Source organism: Aquila chrysaetos, chromosome 15, assembly GCF_900496995.4.
Source record: "Aquila chrysaetos chrysaetos chromosome 15, bAquChr1.4, whole genome shotgun sequence".
Classification (NCBI taxonomy): domain Eukaryota; kingdom Metazoa; phylum Chordata; class Aves; order Accipitriformes; family Accipitridae; genus Aquila; species Aquila chrysaetos.
This window is the reverse complement of record NC_044018.1, coordinates 4,115,857-4,129,638: the sequence shown is the minus strand read 5'-3', so window position 1 is coordinate 4,129,638 and position 13,782 is coordinate 4,115,857. Positions and strand designations below refer to the sequence as shown.

The 13,782-nt window shown below is 45.3% G+C and overlaps 2 protein-coding genes across 2 annotated transcripts; one reads left to right on the top strand and one right to left on the bottom strand.

The window, feature by feature from the left end:
- Nucleotides 1–230: 230 nt before the first annotated feature.
- IL17A (interleukin 17A) lies at nucleotides 231–2,073 on the top strand. The gene is made up of 3 exons (XM_030037634.1): nucleotides 231–258; nucleotides 828–1,072; nucleotides 1,813–2,073. The coding sequence occupies exons 1-3, from the start codon at nucleotides 232–234 to the stop codon at nucleotides 2,048–2,050; spliced, it is 510 nt and encodes a 169-aa protein (XP_029893494.1). The 5' UTR covers nucleotide 231; the 3' UTR covers nucleotides 2,051–2,073.
- A 7,185-nt stretch (nucleotides 2,074–9,258) lies between these two features.
- On the bottom strand, nucleotides 9,259–11,318 carry LOC115351206 (interleukin-17F-like). Its single transcript, XM_030037716.2, has 3 exons — nucleotides 11,292–11,318; nucleotides 10,175–10,419; nucleotides 9,259–9,564 (listed from the first exon to the last, which is right to left on the bottom strand). The coding sequence occupies exons 1-3, from the start codon at nucleotides 11,316–11,318 to the stop codon at nucleotides 9,327–9,329; spliced, it is 510 nt and encodes a 169-aa protein (XP_029893576.1). The 3' UTR covers nucleotides 9,259–9,326.
- Nucleotides 11,319–13,782: the final 2,464 nt, after the last annotated feature.

The window sequence follows — 13,782 nt, the reverse complement described above, 5'->3', positions numbered from 1 at the left end:
GAGCCCATATCCTGTCTTCCACCTGCGTTAATGGAATATATATACACATACACTTTTTAATTTAAGTTATGGTCAGAAACCACAGTTAAGGTTGGGAAAAAAACACCTACCCAAAATTAACTAGGACAGCACAGAAGCCCTTATAAAAAGTCCAGCAGCAAATGTGCCCAAACACCTTCAGTTCAACAGAGCCCAGCTCAAGCAGCAGCTGCAGCAAGAGAAGGAAGGAAGATGTCTCCGATCCTTTGTGCTTCTCTGGTAAGAACTTGCTTTCTGGGTTTTCTTTCTTCCAATTTGACAGAGACTTATTTAAATTCTAATAGATGACTGTCAGGAGTAGGGATCTGCACCCGCCTTTAAAATGCTTGTTTAAACCATTAGTAATTGAAAATAACTGAAATGGGAGACTGCTGAATAACACCAGCATGGGGCAGCAACGAGACCGGACGGGGTATGTTAGTGAACAGGGCTACTGCAACATACTCTGAGTCAAGAAATACATTGAAAACTCAACCTTAGAGTGTCTTTTTGTTGTTATATCCTTTCTGCTATCTCCTGTATTATATTATTTTCTAGAATTTAAACTTTTTTATCACCAAATTACAACTGAGTGTATACCATACCTGTCAGCACTGTAAGAATTAGTTAATGAAAGCAAGAGTGGATGTGATATAGGGAACATTTTTCCATAATTACTCCAACCTGCAGTATAGGCCTTAACCACCTGATTGTGGATGAATTTCCCAGCCGCACAGAAGAGTTGTTAGGCATGTTGTGTTAGAGCAGCTGTACCTGCGTTGTGCCTTAAATGCCCCAATTGTCTTCAGTTCAGATCACTGCTCTTAATGCTGCTGGCCGTGCTGTCAGCCAGCAGTTCTGCCTACGGGAAGGTGATACAGCCTGGACTCAAGCTGGAGAGCTTCTTGAAGCAAGCATATGCTGGATGCCTGACCCCAAAAGACTCAAAATTCCCTCAAACTGTGAGAGTCAATATAAGCATCAGCAACACGAACCAGGACATCAAAGCGACTCCTGATGTCAGCAGACGCTCTCTGGCTCCGTGGGATTACAGGTATGATCTCTGTTCCTATGGTCTAGAAATACACTGGCTGCTGTAGTCAAGAATAACGCTGAGACTACGCCCACATCTTTATTTTCAGTGCTTCACTGTTGAGAGATTTTTGGAAATATGAGGGTATCCACAGTCCATATAATCCTCTTTGAAAGATAACAAATACAGACAGGAGTACAGAGCAAAAACATGGTCTAGGCCAGCATACAGAAGGCAAAGCAAATTACTTTTGTAGTTTAATTAATTTGTATATTGGGGCAAGCTTTACCTTCAAAAACATTCTTTACCTAAGACATCATACAAAATACCTCAGAGGGCTGACATTGCACCAGCTTCAATAGTAGTTTAGTAACATATCAGGCTCTGAGAACGTTTCATGTTTTGGGGGGGGAGCTGAAGGTCTTTGTGTCCGTTAGTCAGTCTGACATATTGGGAAGCTCGAGTAGTTTCTAATCAGTCTTTCAAAGTCAGTACCTATTTGAAGCAAGTTCTTTGCAAACGCAGATGCATGCAGTCCTGGCATGCTTGTCTTTCTTACACTTACAAACCTGCAGTATTTACTTACTTACACGTTATTTCGTAAAAACCTACAGTAGCGGAGGGTCTACCGACCCTTCATAGGCAATATCCCAGGAGGTACAGGTTCCCGAGCTGGGAGCCCATAGTGATCCAGACTATCACACCTCCGGAGGTACGGCAGCATTTCCATTTCAAATACTTCCTTTCATGTCAACTTACAGGATCGATGAGGACCACAACCGTTTCCCCCAAGTGATCTCTGACGCCAAGTGCCGCCACTCCAGGTGCGTGAATTTGGATGGGCAGCTGGACCACAGCGTCAACTCCGTCCCTATCAAACAGGAGATCCTTGTTCTCCGGAGGGAGCAGAAGGGCTGCCAGCAATCATATCGGTTGGAGAAGAAAATAATCACTGTGGGCTGCACGTGTGTCACCCCCTTGATCCGACACCAGGCTTAGAGGGAGCCAATAGTGTAAGAGCAGGGAGCCATGGCGGAGAACTTCCTTGCCTAACAGCGTTGAAATGAAGGGCCCTGATTCAGTCTCCACAAAACTGAATCAAGCCATAATGATTATCTAGAATTTATCAGGATATATTAAAAATTAAAAGAGTCTCAGTTAAAAAAAAATATGTTTTCCCCAAAAAACTTGAACTCTGTGAATTCAGAATCCAGATGAAAAAGTAATGGGACCTCTTTACACATCTTTAGTTTACACTTTGAAATCTCTATTTATGTAATCCTATTTATGCTGGTATAAAAGTTAGTAATAATGTATCTCTTTATTTATCTTTGTGCAATAAAAAAATAATAAACTCCTCTGTGCTATTCTCCTTTCTTTCCAAACAAGCCTTTTTGATAAGGCAAGAAATCACTTACTTCAGTTATGAGAGATTTGCATGATGCTAAAACCTAAAATTCTCTTGAAAAAGATCTAGTTCTGCTGCAGCAGAACATAAAGCCCATGAAAAAGTTAGGGCTTGTGTCATTAACACCATTTTACCAATAGAGAAACTAAGATACATGGAGGAAAATGATTTACCAGGTGACATCCAATAGATTCACATTAAAGACAGACTAGCAAAAAAAGCAGCGACTAGCCAGTTATCCAGCTAACTATCTGATTGGAAAGGAATTTGTAAAGATAGGTCTAACGCAACACTTCGAATGCTTCTTTGGGGAGAATGAAACTCCGTCCTCTAAAATGGCGAGTGCGCTTCCACTGCTGAGTTTTAACTTTGGTCCGACGCTATCTAGAATTTCACTCCAACCCATTTCAACACATTTTCTGTGGTGCAGAGTCCCCAACCGGGTACACGAGGAGAAGCGTGTGAGTCGGGTGGGTAACTGAAGCAATTAACCACATATTGCTAACTGCAGTCGTAATTTTCTCCGTGCTCGTGTCCTTCCAATACGTTCGCTGCCAGCAGTTAGTGCTTCAAATGTAGAGCACGCTGACACAGCACTTCTACCACAGATGCGATGGGACTTGCGTAGGTGGACATCTAGCCCTGCAGGTGGGTTTGTTTAAAGCATGCTCGGGTTAAAAGTGCTCAGATGAAAATGTTCCGCGTTTCAAAAGGCAGGCTGCTTTGCGAAGACGTGGATGTTTTGTTTGCTGCTGTCTCAGGGAGGTGTGACCCTTCTCAGGCACTGGCAAAATGCCATCGGCAAATGCAATAGCAAATACAGAATTTCTAGAGGCACAGAGGTCAGAGATGCAAGTCCCTAATGAAAGGCAAGGTCCTCTCAGATGCAAGCATCTTCTCCAGATCCAGCTGTGCTAACTGGAGATGTGATCATCCCAACTTTTGCTGCTGGGGGTTATTTCCTCCAGCTGTGCCAGTGAGCCTAAACCCTCCCTAATTTACTCCAGGCAAAATCATGTGGGTCAGCTTGTGACCTAAACTCACAGCGTGGCCACAGGTTTCATACCGTCCCTTGACCTAGCAGATATGCACTGGTCCAAGGAAACATTAATTAACTCTGAGTGATCACAGTATCTGCAATCACAGCAATGAACTCCTGTCCACACCTTCAGTTACCTTCAACCGCTGATATAACTTTGCCCATATGTAGGTATCTAGCAGTATATGTGATCCTAACTTAGCTTGTTTCCTACCTTATCTCCAGCTATTCTTCCTTAAGGTCTCCTGCAGGTCCTGAAGTTCACCCTAGATGACTGTCCCAAGAATATTAAGCATGGGAACAGACTGCCAAAAAAAACCATCGAGGAACACTCATCCTTTGAGGTCTTCAAGTAGTTATATAAATATCAGTCCAGGAAGATTGAAATAGAGCTGACTGCCTTGCCCATTAGATAATCTCTCAGCATCCTACCACTTGCTATAGAAGGAGCTTTGGCAAATTGTCTGCAGTAGCAGCCCAAATAACTTCTAACAGTTAAAGTTACAGTAAGTCCCACCCTTTGTTACCTGGTAGTGATGTGCCGTTAGCTGGAGTTGGCACATGAGTAATGGAGACTAGTTAGCAATGTTGAGAGAGAGCTACTATGTGGAAAAAGTGAGAACCAGCTCAGCAAGAGATGACGCAGCTGGAGTACCAATACGCTGACTGTTTCTGTTGACGGGCTGCAAAGATACTCCGGTTTCCCTTCCAGCAGCATCATTTTCCCTTGGACCATTTACCAACGCAATTAAATCTGTGCCTTAGGACACAATCCTTTCTTATTTACTTGGCCTCGTGCCAACTTCATGCTCACCTCTGCAAGCTGCTTGGGTGTTGTACATGTTCCTGTAGAAGCGTTTAATAGTATGACCGCCTGGAATCTTTTGGCCTGAGGACCACTTTCTTTCCTACTGCAAGTTCTCTTGCAACTCCTGGCACAGCGAGCTAAGAGGTCTTCCTTCGCATTGCTGTGTTCAGTTGGAAAGGTGCAGAATAATTCCAAATCGATGCACTCTGTCATGAGGTCACCTAATCAGTGCCTTTGTTTCTCTGGGAAAACATTCATGACTACAGTCAATAATGATCATGATAGGAGACCGAGGAGAGTAGGACCCCTCTTTCACCCTTGCACAGCTCTTACCAGTTTGAGGTTCAACAGGTAAAACTTGCTTTTGCTTGTTTTGGGGCATTTCAGTGCAAATTCCTGTTTATTTGATGTCCTTTAATGATATCATCAGGGTAGGAGGTGGGGGTGATGATTGCTGCAAAACCCTCTTCAACGCAAAGGTTTCCAGTCCAGCACTGCTCCCCGTCTCAGTTTCATGTCAGTTTGCAAAATCTGAGCAGCAGTGGTTTAGCAGCCAGATTGCTTGGCAACCTGTGAGTAAAACCCAGCAGAAAGGGAAATTTGAGATGGGATTTGTGTAGCAAATGATCAGATAACCACGCTCATCATTGCCAGTTATCAATGCAAGCTGGACAGATACCAGATGCTTGTAAAAGCTGATAAAGATTCAACTGTCTGACAAGCCTTACAATGTGAAGGAGGCCAGGAGTACACATTTCAGAAGTCTGAAATAAAAAGCAAACCCAAAAAATCATAGGGGCAAGTTAGAGAGAAGACAAACCACCTCTATTCATTTACTGGAACAGGGAATCTTGATCCTGATACAAACATACTGTATGTATTACGAATGCAGATAAAACAGAAACATGACACTTTGTACTGGTAAAAACACTAAAACTCACTCACAGAAAGCTAAACAGTACAGTAACTGTAGAAAGTAAAACAGTATTTTGAGTAGAGCCTACTCAGTCCGCAACACCCAAAGAGCATCAAACATGTTTTTAATCTTTTGTTGAACTTACAGAAAAAAGGTGGAAAAATTGAGCTAGTTTCCTGAAGGAAAAATAAATAAATAAAATGAAAAGGAAAGTTACACAAAAAGCAGGAATGCATTTACCTGAAGAGCTGAGGACTTGAAGCTGCTAGCGCTCTCCAGCCCTGCAAGTACAGAGAACAATTAGCAAAGACGGAAAATGTTTTTGTGAGTAGCAAAGACAAAAAGCGTGGTTTGTTTCTGGTGCTGAGCCTGGCTGGCATCTTCCCAGCTCCTGAAAGCCAGCACCAGCACATAGTCCCATCCCACCAATAGCTCTGAGTCTGCCAAGCAGTATCAGGTAATCACAGACATTTTAAGCAGGTTTTTTTTTGGTCACCACCTTGTAACAGTGCTGTAGAAGATGCAGACTTGGCCCACTCACCTAAATACTTCTTAAGCACGAGGTTAAAAATAGTATCAGCGAGCAAAGAAGTAAGAGGAAGAAGTGGAAGGAGATCAAGGCAAGTCTCACATTTTACCCTGCGATGGTGACATGGGAGCAGGTTTCTGGTCTGATCTGTCAGGCCATCTCCCAGGACAGCCAGAACTCACAGCTGATATGGAAACTCACCCCATCATCTGTACCCATCATGTTGGCACCAAACCGCAGATCCCCACAGGACCGACCAGTAAATCGCTCATCCCCTTAAAATTTTGTCTGTTAGGTCTAACTCTCAACAAGGCATGTTGACTTCTGGATTTTCAAGCCATTGCTCCTCTGGCTTACCAAACACAGACACAAACAGTTCTTGGGTTGTTTCAACCTTTTAGGTTGCATTCTTTATATTTTTAATTTCTGTGCGCTTTTAAGAGCAATGATTTTGTGGAACAGGCTGACCTGGTCTGTAGTCCCTTTGAACACCCCCAGGAGCATCTGCCTGTTGCCAAGGGTCCAAAGAAGCCTGACTCACGCCTGCAGGCCAACACATCCACAGGTCAAAGCACAGGTCTGGGAGGAGGCATCTACCCAGGCTTACCTCACCGCTGTACCTCCCAGCCCATGCTAATGCAGGGCTCTCTTCAGCCTGCTCCCTCCAACATCCCGCGAGGGCTGCTACACCACAGGTCCTTGAGCTGCCAGAACCGGCAGAGCCAAGGGGAGGAGCGAGCAAGGGGACAGGGAAAGAAGGTTGGTGAGAGGCGAGCAGAAGAGGAAAGGAATAGGAAAGGCCACGAGGCTCGGATACCAACCTGTGATTGTAGGTTGCTTAGCCCAGCAGGTTACCAGAAGACACTGCAGGACTGCTACTATACCTACAGTTGTGTCTTCTCCTCCTGGGAAAACAACTGAGTCCCTGAAGGCTGCTCTAAGCTACATTTCAGAGCCAGAGATGCCCAGCTGGGCATCCAGGGGCTGGGTCCATTGCTGCAAGTGGAACAAAAACGAGCAAAGCCTTTAGCAAAGGCTGGTCCTCAGCTGTGAACTGATATGACTGGTGATATGACTGGGCTGTTTATAAGAAGCATAAACTCGTTTGCTGCGTTATTAGATTGCTGGGAATGAAAACCAACCACCCAACTCATTGCAAAAGCCAGCACCTAAAAAATAACCAGACTCGTATTTACAACCAACTGCACTCTAAGAATTATGCCATTTGAAGGAAATAACCCTTGTTGCTCGTTTTATTTAGAAACAATCCCAACGTACAAGATCATGCCTTACTGAGAGGTGTGTGGTTTGCAGTTGGTAGCGCTGGCTGCAAAACCTCATGACCCATGGGTGAGACTTCCTTAATTAGCTACCTTTGCATTTTCTTAATTAGCTACTTCATAATTCACCCAGTTAGAACAACTCCTAAGCTAAGCCGATGGGTATTTAAGAGAATCAGCACAGGAGCCTACACCCATTTAGCTGCCACGAACCCAATGCCAAAATAATTATGTCCAGAGAGAGAAATGTAGGCTAGTTTTCTCCCCGCAAAACAAGTGAGGACAACCCCACGACCTAGGTTTATCGAGAGGGAGAGAAATAGGTCAGGAGTAAGAACCAGGGTGTGCAGCGTGCGATTTCCTGGTCAGCGGTTACTGTAAGAGGAGAGCTGGTATTACACAAGAGCGCGCAGAAGACGTCTCCGTGGGTTTGTGCTCCACCACATGAAGAGCTTGGTGGTCATAATGAAACAGCTGCTGCCACAAATGAGTACAAATGCTTGTAACCGAATGAGACGGTTTCCCCACATGGTTGCCCATGGCTTGTTGAACTGGTTCCCAGTGACCCACGGGGCAGGGAATACACCCAACTCAACAAACAAGCACCAAAGGAGTCATTTAGACCCAATGACTTACTCAGGGGAGGAAACCTAGGGTCTACCTGCACCAGGTGGATCTAATTTAAAGTGGCTTCTGTGCAGCCGAAATGAAATACAAGAATGCTTGCACGCAGGTTTACCCTGGTTTAGATGCAGGTGAACAAGGACATACAGGCTTAAAACCTCCACCAGCAGAAAGCAAAGTCAGAGGTCCAAGAATCTGGCTCAGCCCTTGATGAAAGATGAGTAGTGTCAAAAAAAGCAACACTGCACCAATCTGATAAAATAATAAATAGTGAGTCTTGCTAGGCTGTGCTCCTTGTGTAACTAAGGGAGAGAAAGGGCAGTTCCTCCTTTCCTAAGCTAGGACACCTCAGCTCAACAGACGACTCTGCCCCAGAGGTATTTATTCCTTGTTCCCTTGACGTGGAGGGGTCCTCATCCACCACTTCAAGCCCAGCACCTAATATTTGGCTGGCTATAGAATGGTGAGATGAAGTCATCTTTGCACATTTCCCTGCATTCCTGCTCAGCCAACCATCCAGCTGGTGGAGGAGAAGGTTGCTTATGAGGATGACATGTCTGGAAGAGGATAGGACAGGCCTTTCCCAGCTCACGTCAACCAGGTCAGACCCCCATCTCAAATCTCGGCTGCAGCCCTGCAATGCCATGTCTCCCACCTCTTTTCCCACCATCCCTACAGACCAACCCCAAGGTCTAGAGAACCTGGCTCCATTGCCAACTCCCCCAGCGCTGCCTGTATAACCTCACTTCGCTATTTTCAGACCTTTTTTGCATCTTTTCATCTACTTAGGCTGCAAGTTATCTCACGCTCCCTCTTACTCATATCACTGCACCGGAAAAAGCCTGATCTTTGCTGAAATCTCTCTGTGCTACTGCAGCACAAACCCATTCCTTGTGTCTGCTTTCATTTTGAGCTACCATAAAACAACATTCTTTCAAATAAAATACAATTTTTATTCAGAAGATAAGTTATTGAATAAATACAGAGAAACATTTGCCATATTTTTGATACTCTGAGCACACACAAAGCCATAAATATAGTCATAAATAGAAGATATAAATAGAAATATAAATACTCATCAGTTCTTTAACACTCAATGCAAGTGGACTAATTCTCTCCCAAAATGCTCTGAAATGTCAGCCGCTGCTCCCCACAGAGCAGCAGCGACACAAACTCAGAGTGCGATGAGAATCAGCCTTAGTGGCACTTCTGTCAGATTTACACTAGTAATACCCTGGAAAGCAGGGATGGCCAGAGGAGGAGAAGGGGCTAGGGGATGAGGAAGGGAGGGAGAATTTTTTGTGCAGGAGGAGGAATTTTTTGTGGCAGTGCTCATTGGCATTTTGAAACAATAATTCATTTGATTCACCAAACAGATATAAGCTGCAATGAAAAAAAAAAAAAACCCCACACTGCTTTAGCCCCTCCCTGATTGGAGTCACAAACAAAACTTTTCCTCCATCCCCCTCTCTCCCCTCCATCACCAGCTACCAGTGACTTCCATTCAGAAATGAACAACTGCAAGAATCAGTACTGTCAGGAGATAATTTGCTCAGATTTGCAAGGGAAAAGGCATGTTGAATTCCTGGGATGCAAGGTGGGCACCTCCCCTAAGAGACGTTCATAGGAGGCATTTCTTCTTCCCGATGTTGCCTCTCTTACTAATCCCTCCTAGGACTGGTGGTAGATGACTGGAACGGCGCACGTGCAGCCCACAGTGATGACTTTCTTCTCCAGGCGGTAGGTGGGCAGGCAGCCCCGCCGCTCCCGCCGGAGGACGAGGATCTCCTGTTGGATGGGGACGGAGTTGAGGCTGTGGTCCAGCTGCCCCAGTGCGTTCACGCAGCCGGAGAGGCGGCACTTGGCGTCAGCGATCACTTGCGGGAAGCGGTTGGGGTCCTCGTCGAGCCTGGGGATGGGGACACAAAAGCGGTTTATGCACTTGCACAAGACAGTTTGGCAGGATCTTCTTGTTTAGCTCCATGAAAGCACCATACTATTTACCTGTGTCTCCTCACTATGAGACATGGCCAAAGAATTTCCCTATCCTCAACATTTTTAGAATGATTTCCTAGAAATGGAATCAATTTGGGGAGGGTAATACTGCCATATCATTCTTTAGGAGTTGATGAACGGAGTGGAGTTGGGCGAAATACAGAACTAATCGCAAGTGGGCCATTTATTTTTGATTGGTTTTGCTTTTATTGCAGCATTCAAAAATTTCTTTCAGCTATAAAAATGTAAAATTACAATGTACTGACATTTTTCTTTTCCTAGAGTAACAATTCTTCGACAAACATTGATAAGATGATTAGAAATCATGCCAGTGATGTCCCCTTGCACTGCAAGCAGTTTCTCTTGGACAAATGTCACCCAACATCAAAAGGTAAGTGTGTGTCAAGAAGCATTTGCAATATTCACAGGACTCCAGGCATACCCTGAGAACCAGCCATCGTTCACCACAAAAAAAAATCTATGTAGCACAGCCACTGCAATATAGATAACAACTAAGCAGTTACCTGTAATCCCAAGGAGCGAGAGACCTGTTCCTGACATCATGGACCATCCGAAAGGCATGATCTGAATTGCTGATATGAATGTCAACTTTCACCGTTGTAGGGAATTTGAGATCCTTTTGGCTCAGGCAATCTTCACTAAGCCTCACAGACCCACCGTCCTTGCTGGATCGAGGATGAACTACCCTCCCATGGGGTGAGCTCCTCACGGCGAGTGCTAGAACCAGCACCAAGAGCAGTGATCTGAACTGGGAGAGAGAAAGGTATCATTACCTCCTTTCAGTCAAGAAAGAGAGAGCACAAAGAGCCAGGTCTTAACTAGACTGGACCATCAATGGACCATCTTCATACTTATATTTGGGTGAGACAGGCCAGCACGAGCAAATAGCACAACGATGCTAATAATACTCATCACAATGGATTCTAAACTCTGATTCAAATTCTGATTCATAGTTGGTTCTGCACCAAGAAGAGCATCTCTGCAATAAGCTATGAAAGGTCTTCCTCCATAGTCAAACAGCAATGTCTTATGATCTACAAGGTGGGGTAAGGACTCAGTTGACCCCATGCCTAAGCTTAGAAACCTAGTAAGCCACATGCTTTCTCAGGACAGGAAAGGTTGGCCACCTAGCAGCCATCTGCTGGAAATAACCCTTTTCTCAAAGAAATCTGAGATTCTGGGGCCATTTCCAGGAGCTAGGGTTTTAGGAAAAAAAGACAGATAAATGCAAAGCTTTTAAGAAAATCACAGGTGTTGACAGTGCTGCACATACTACCCAAGTTGAAATTTAAATGCACAGACATTCTTTTCACAGTGAAATTTCAGCAATTTTGATAGCATGTTGTCTGAGAAAAGGACCATCTCTCCCAATCCCACATCAGCAGTGCTGCCCTTGCAGATAAATAGTGAAAAGTCCATTGCCTCCTTGTCACTCAAGCACCAAACCTGTCTGCAAAAGCTCAGAACAGAAAGCTGTATCAGACAGACTTAGCATCCCGTTCAGCTCCCACTGAGTTACCAAAAGGGTTGCTTGTAGATAACAGCATCGTGGGATCTGCAGTCTGCTTTTTCTCTTGCAGCAAACCTATCTTAACACTTACACCAAATATAAGGACTTACCACTGCAGTGTAGCTGGCAAAAGCCATGGCAACCTCTCTGCTGCTTTAGGCAGATGCACACAGAGACAGAGCACAAGAGGTCTCCTTCTCTGAGACCTCTTCCAGTCTGCGCGTCTCTCAAAGCCAGTTATGGTCTCCTTTTTATAGTGAAGTTCAACCACTACCATCCTTTCCATTGCAGCATATAGCCGGCTTACCTGACCCGAGGTTAGGAGCTGATATTTCATTTTCTAGCCCACTTCCTTCCGTCTACCTTCAGAAAGGGGAGGGCAGATACTATGTCATCAGAATCCCAAATCAGCCAATACACTTTATTCAGGCAGATAAAGAGATAAGGGAAGAAAAGGAAAAAAAAAAATGTTCAGGCAGCTTTTTTTTTTTTCCCCTTCCACCCCCTCTTTCTAATATTAATGTTCTCTCACCATGAACACACTTGTGGATGCACTTCCACGTGCCTCACACAAACCAAACGGCAGAGATCAGCAAGCTGCAAAGTCAGGTACCCAACAAGGGTTTCAAAATGAGGCCAGGACATGGAACTTCAGGGTTTAACCTCCCTTTGCTTCAATATCACAGTCCGCCCCCAACCTTATCTCGGGGATCTCTGTGTCCTGCGGTGAGCAGGCAGGGGAAGAGTAGATGCCCAGGACAAGTCCTCCTGGAGACCTTAGGGCACCAGGAGCTGGGTTGCCTTCCCCACTCATTGCTGAGATCCCATGTTGACGTGTTCTGGAGAGCTCTTTGAAAAACTCATGCATGCCCTGTAAGGGCCCTGAGGGCACTAATCGGCCTTACTGGCCTTGACCAGCATCACCATGGGTTTCCCTCCACAGCCCATCACCAGGAGCCCCATTTCAGTTCAGCTTTGGGCCCCCATCCCTGCCTGAGCTCTGCTGTAGGAGTGCTGGGATTTCCTTCCCCTTCTCTGGCCCTGTCTACTGGATGGACCTTGGACTGGCTTTTCTCCTGGATGCACTCCTTGGACATACGTTGTAGACCATCTCCATGGCCATATGTCGTAGTCCATCTCCATGGCCATACTGTACTGCATTTTGCCTAGGTCTCCTTTGAGTGCCAGGGGGCTGAAGAAAATATAAAGTATTTTTAAACAATTTTCTTCTCGTTTTAAAAAGTGCCTGGAAGGGCTGCATCACCACCACCAGCGCAGTGTCTGTAGATGGTGATGGTGCAGCAAGGTGTTATGATGTGGGGTGAGGTGTGAGCCAACTCACATGGAGTTAGTATCCTGGCAAGCAACTGGGAGTGTCTTTTGATGATCCTGTGAAAATCCCACCAAACTTGATGAAATCACAAACATTTATAAAACTTCAGCATGCACAATGTAAGGGCTTGGCAAAATTTAGCAGCCAAAGTCTAGGTGGGATTAATTGCTCCTTAAGGATTTTCCCAATGTGCTTTTTCCTTTGCTGTGTCAGTGTATCATCACACCTGTTCAGTAAAATACACACTTAAGCCCTTAGAGCGATGAGAAGGTAATGATGTCCTTGTCCGGAGCTACCAAATCCAGTAGCCCCAAATTCAAGCCCAGTAGAGGAGGGGCTGCTACAGCTCTATGCCCCCATGTCCCTCCAGTACTGAGGCTGATCACAGATTCCCAACAGGCACATACACACACACGTATGCCACACATGTATAATATATACACATATGCAGATGTCCAGCCACATGGATCAAGACAGGCAAAAAGCATCACTCAAGCAAACACAAACATCACCGATGGCCTCATCTTGTTCCTCTCTCTGGCTGATCACGATGAAAGCCTGTTAGTGGAAAATAGGTACGGACATATATGTATACATGTACAAAATGGATCTCTCCAGTTATTGGCCTTAGACCATCTCTCCAGTAGCTGCCCCTGGATCCCCCGGTCTCCCCATTGCTTCATGCACAGACACAAAAACCAGTGGGTCTCCCTGGCAGCTGCTCCAGACTTACAACCTTACCAGTAGCCAACCCCCAGATCCCACAATCTCTCCAGTAGCTGGTCTAGACCTCCCAGTATCCCCAGCAGCCAATTTGCAGACCCTCTGGTCTCTCCAGAGCCCGGCCCAGACTTACGGCTGCTCCAACACCTGCAGCTAGTCCGGCTTGATGTCTTTAACGTTTCCACACTGACATACGTAGTCACACAATATACACGCAGACCAGACCCTCAGTTTCTGGCCCATAGATCTTGCAGCACTTGCATGTAGAAAAAAGCTAAGAAAAGGATTTAATAAGAAGACGGGGCACACTGGGGTGATCAGGCACAGAACTCAGCCAGACAAGCATACTGACCACCATCCCACTTACGTGTCATCAGCCCTTATCATCCCTCCTCTCATTTTCCATTTGTTCCTCACTGATCCACCTTGATCCTTTCCTTTCCCCAACTTTGCCCCCCCCCCCAATCCCATAATAAGTCTTGCACAATCCCAAAATGCTCTTCCCAGTGCACCATAATGAGTCCCATATCCCTGTAGCCAGCAAA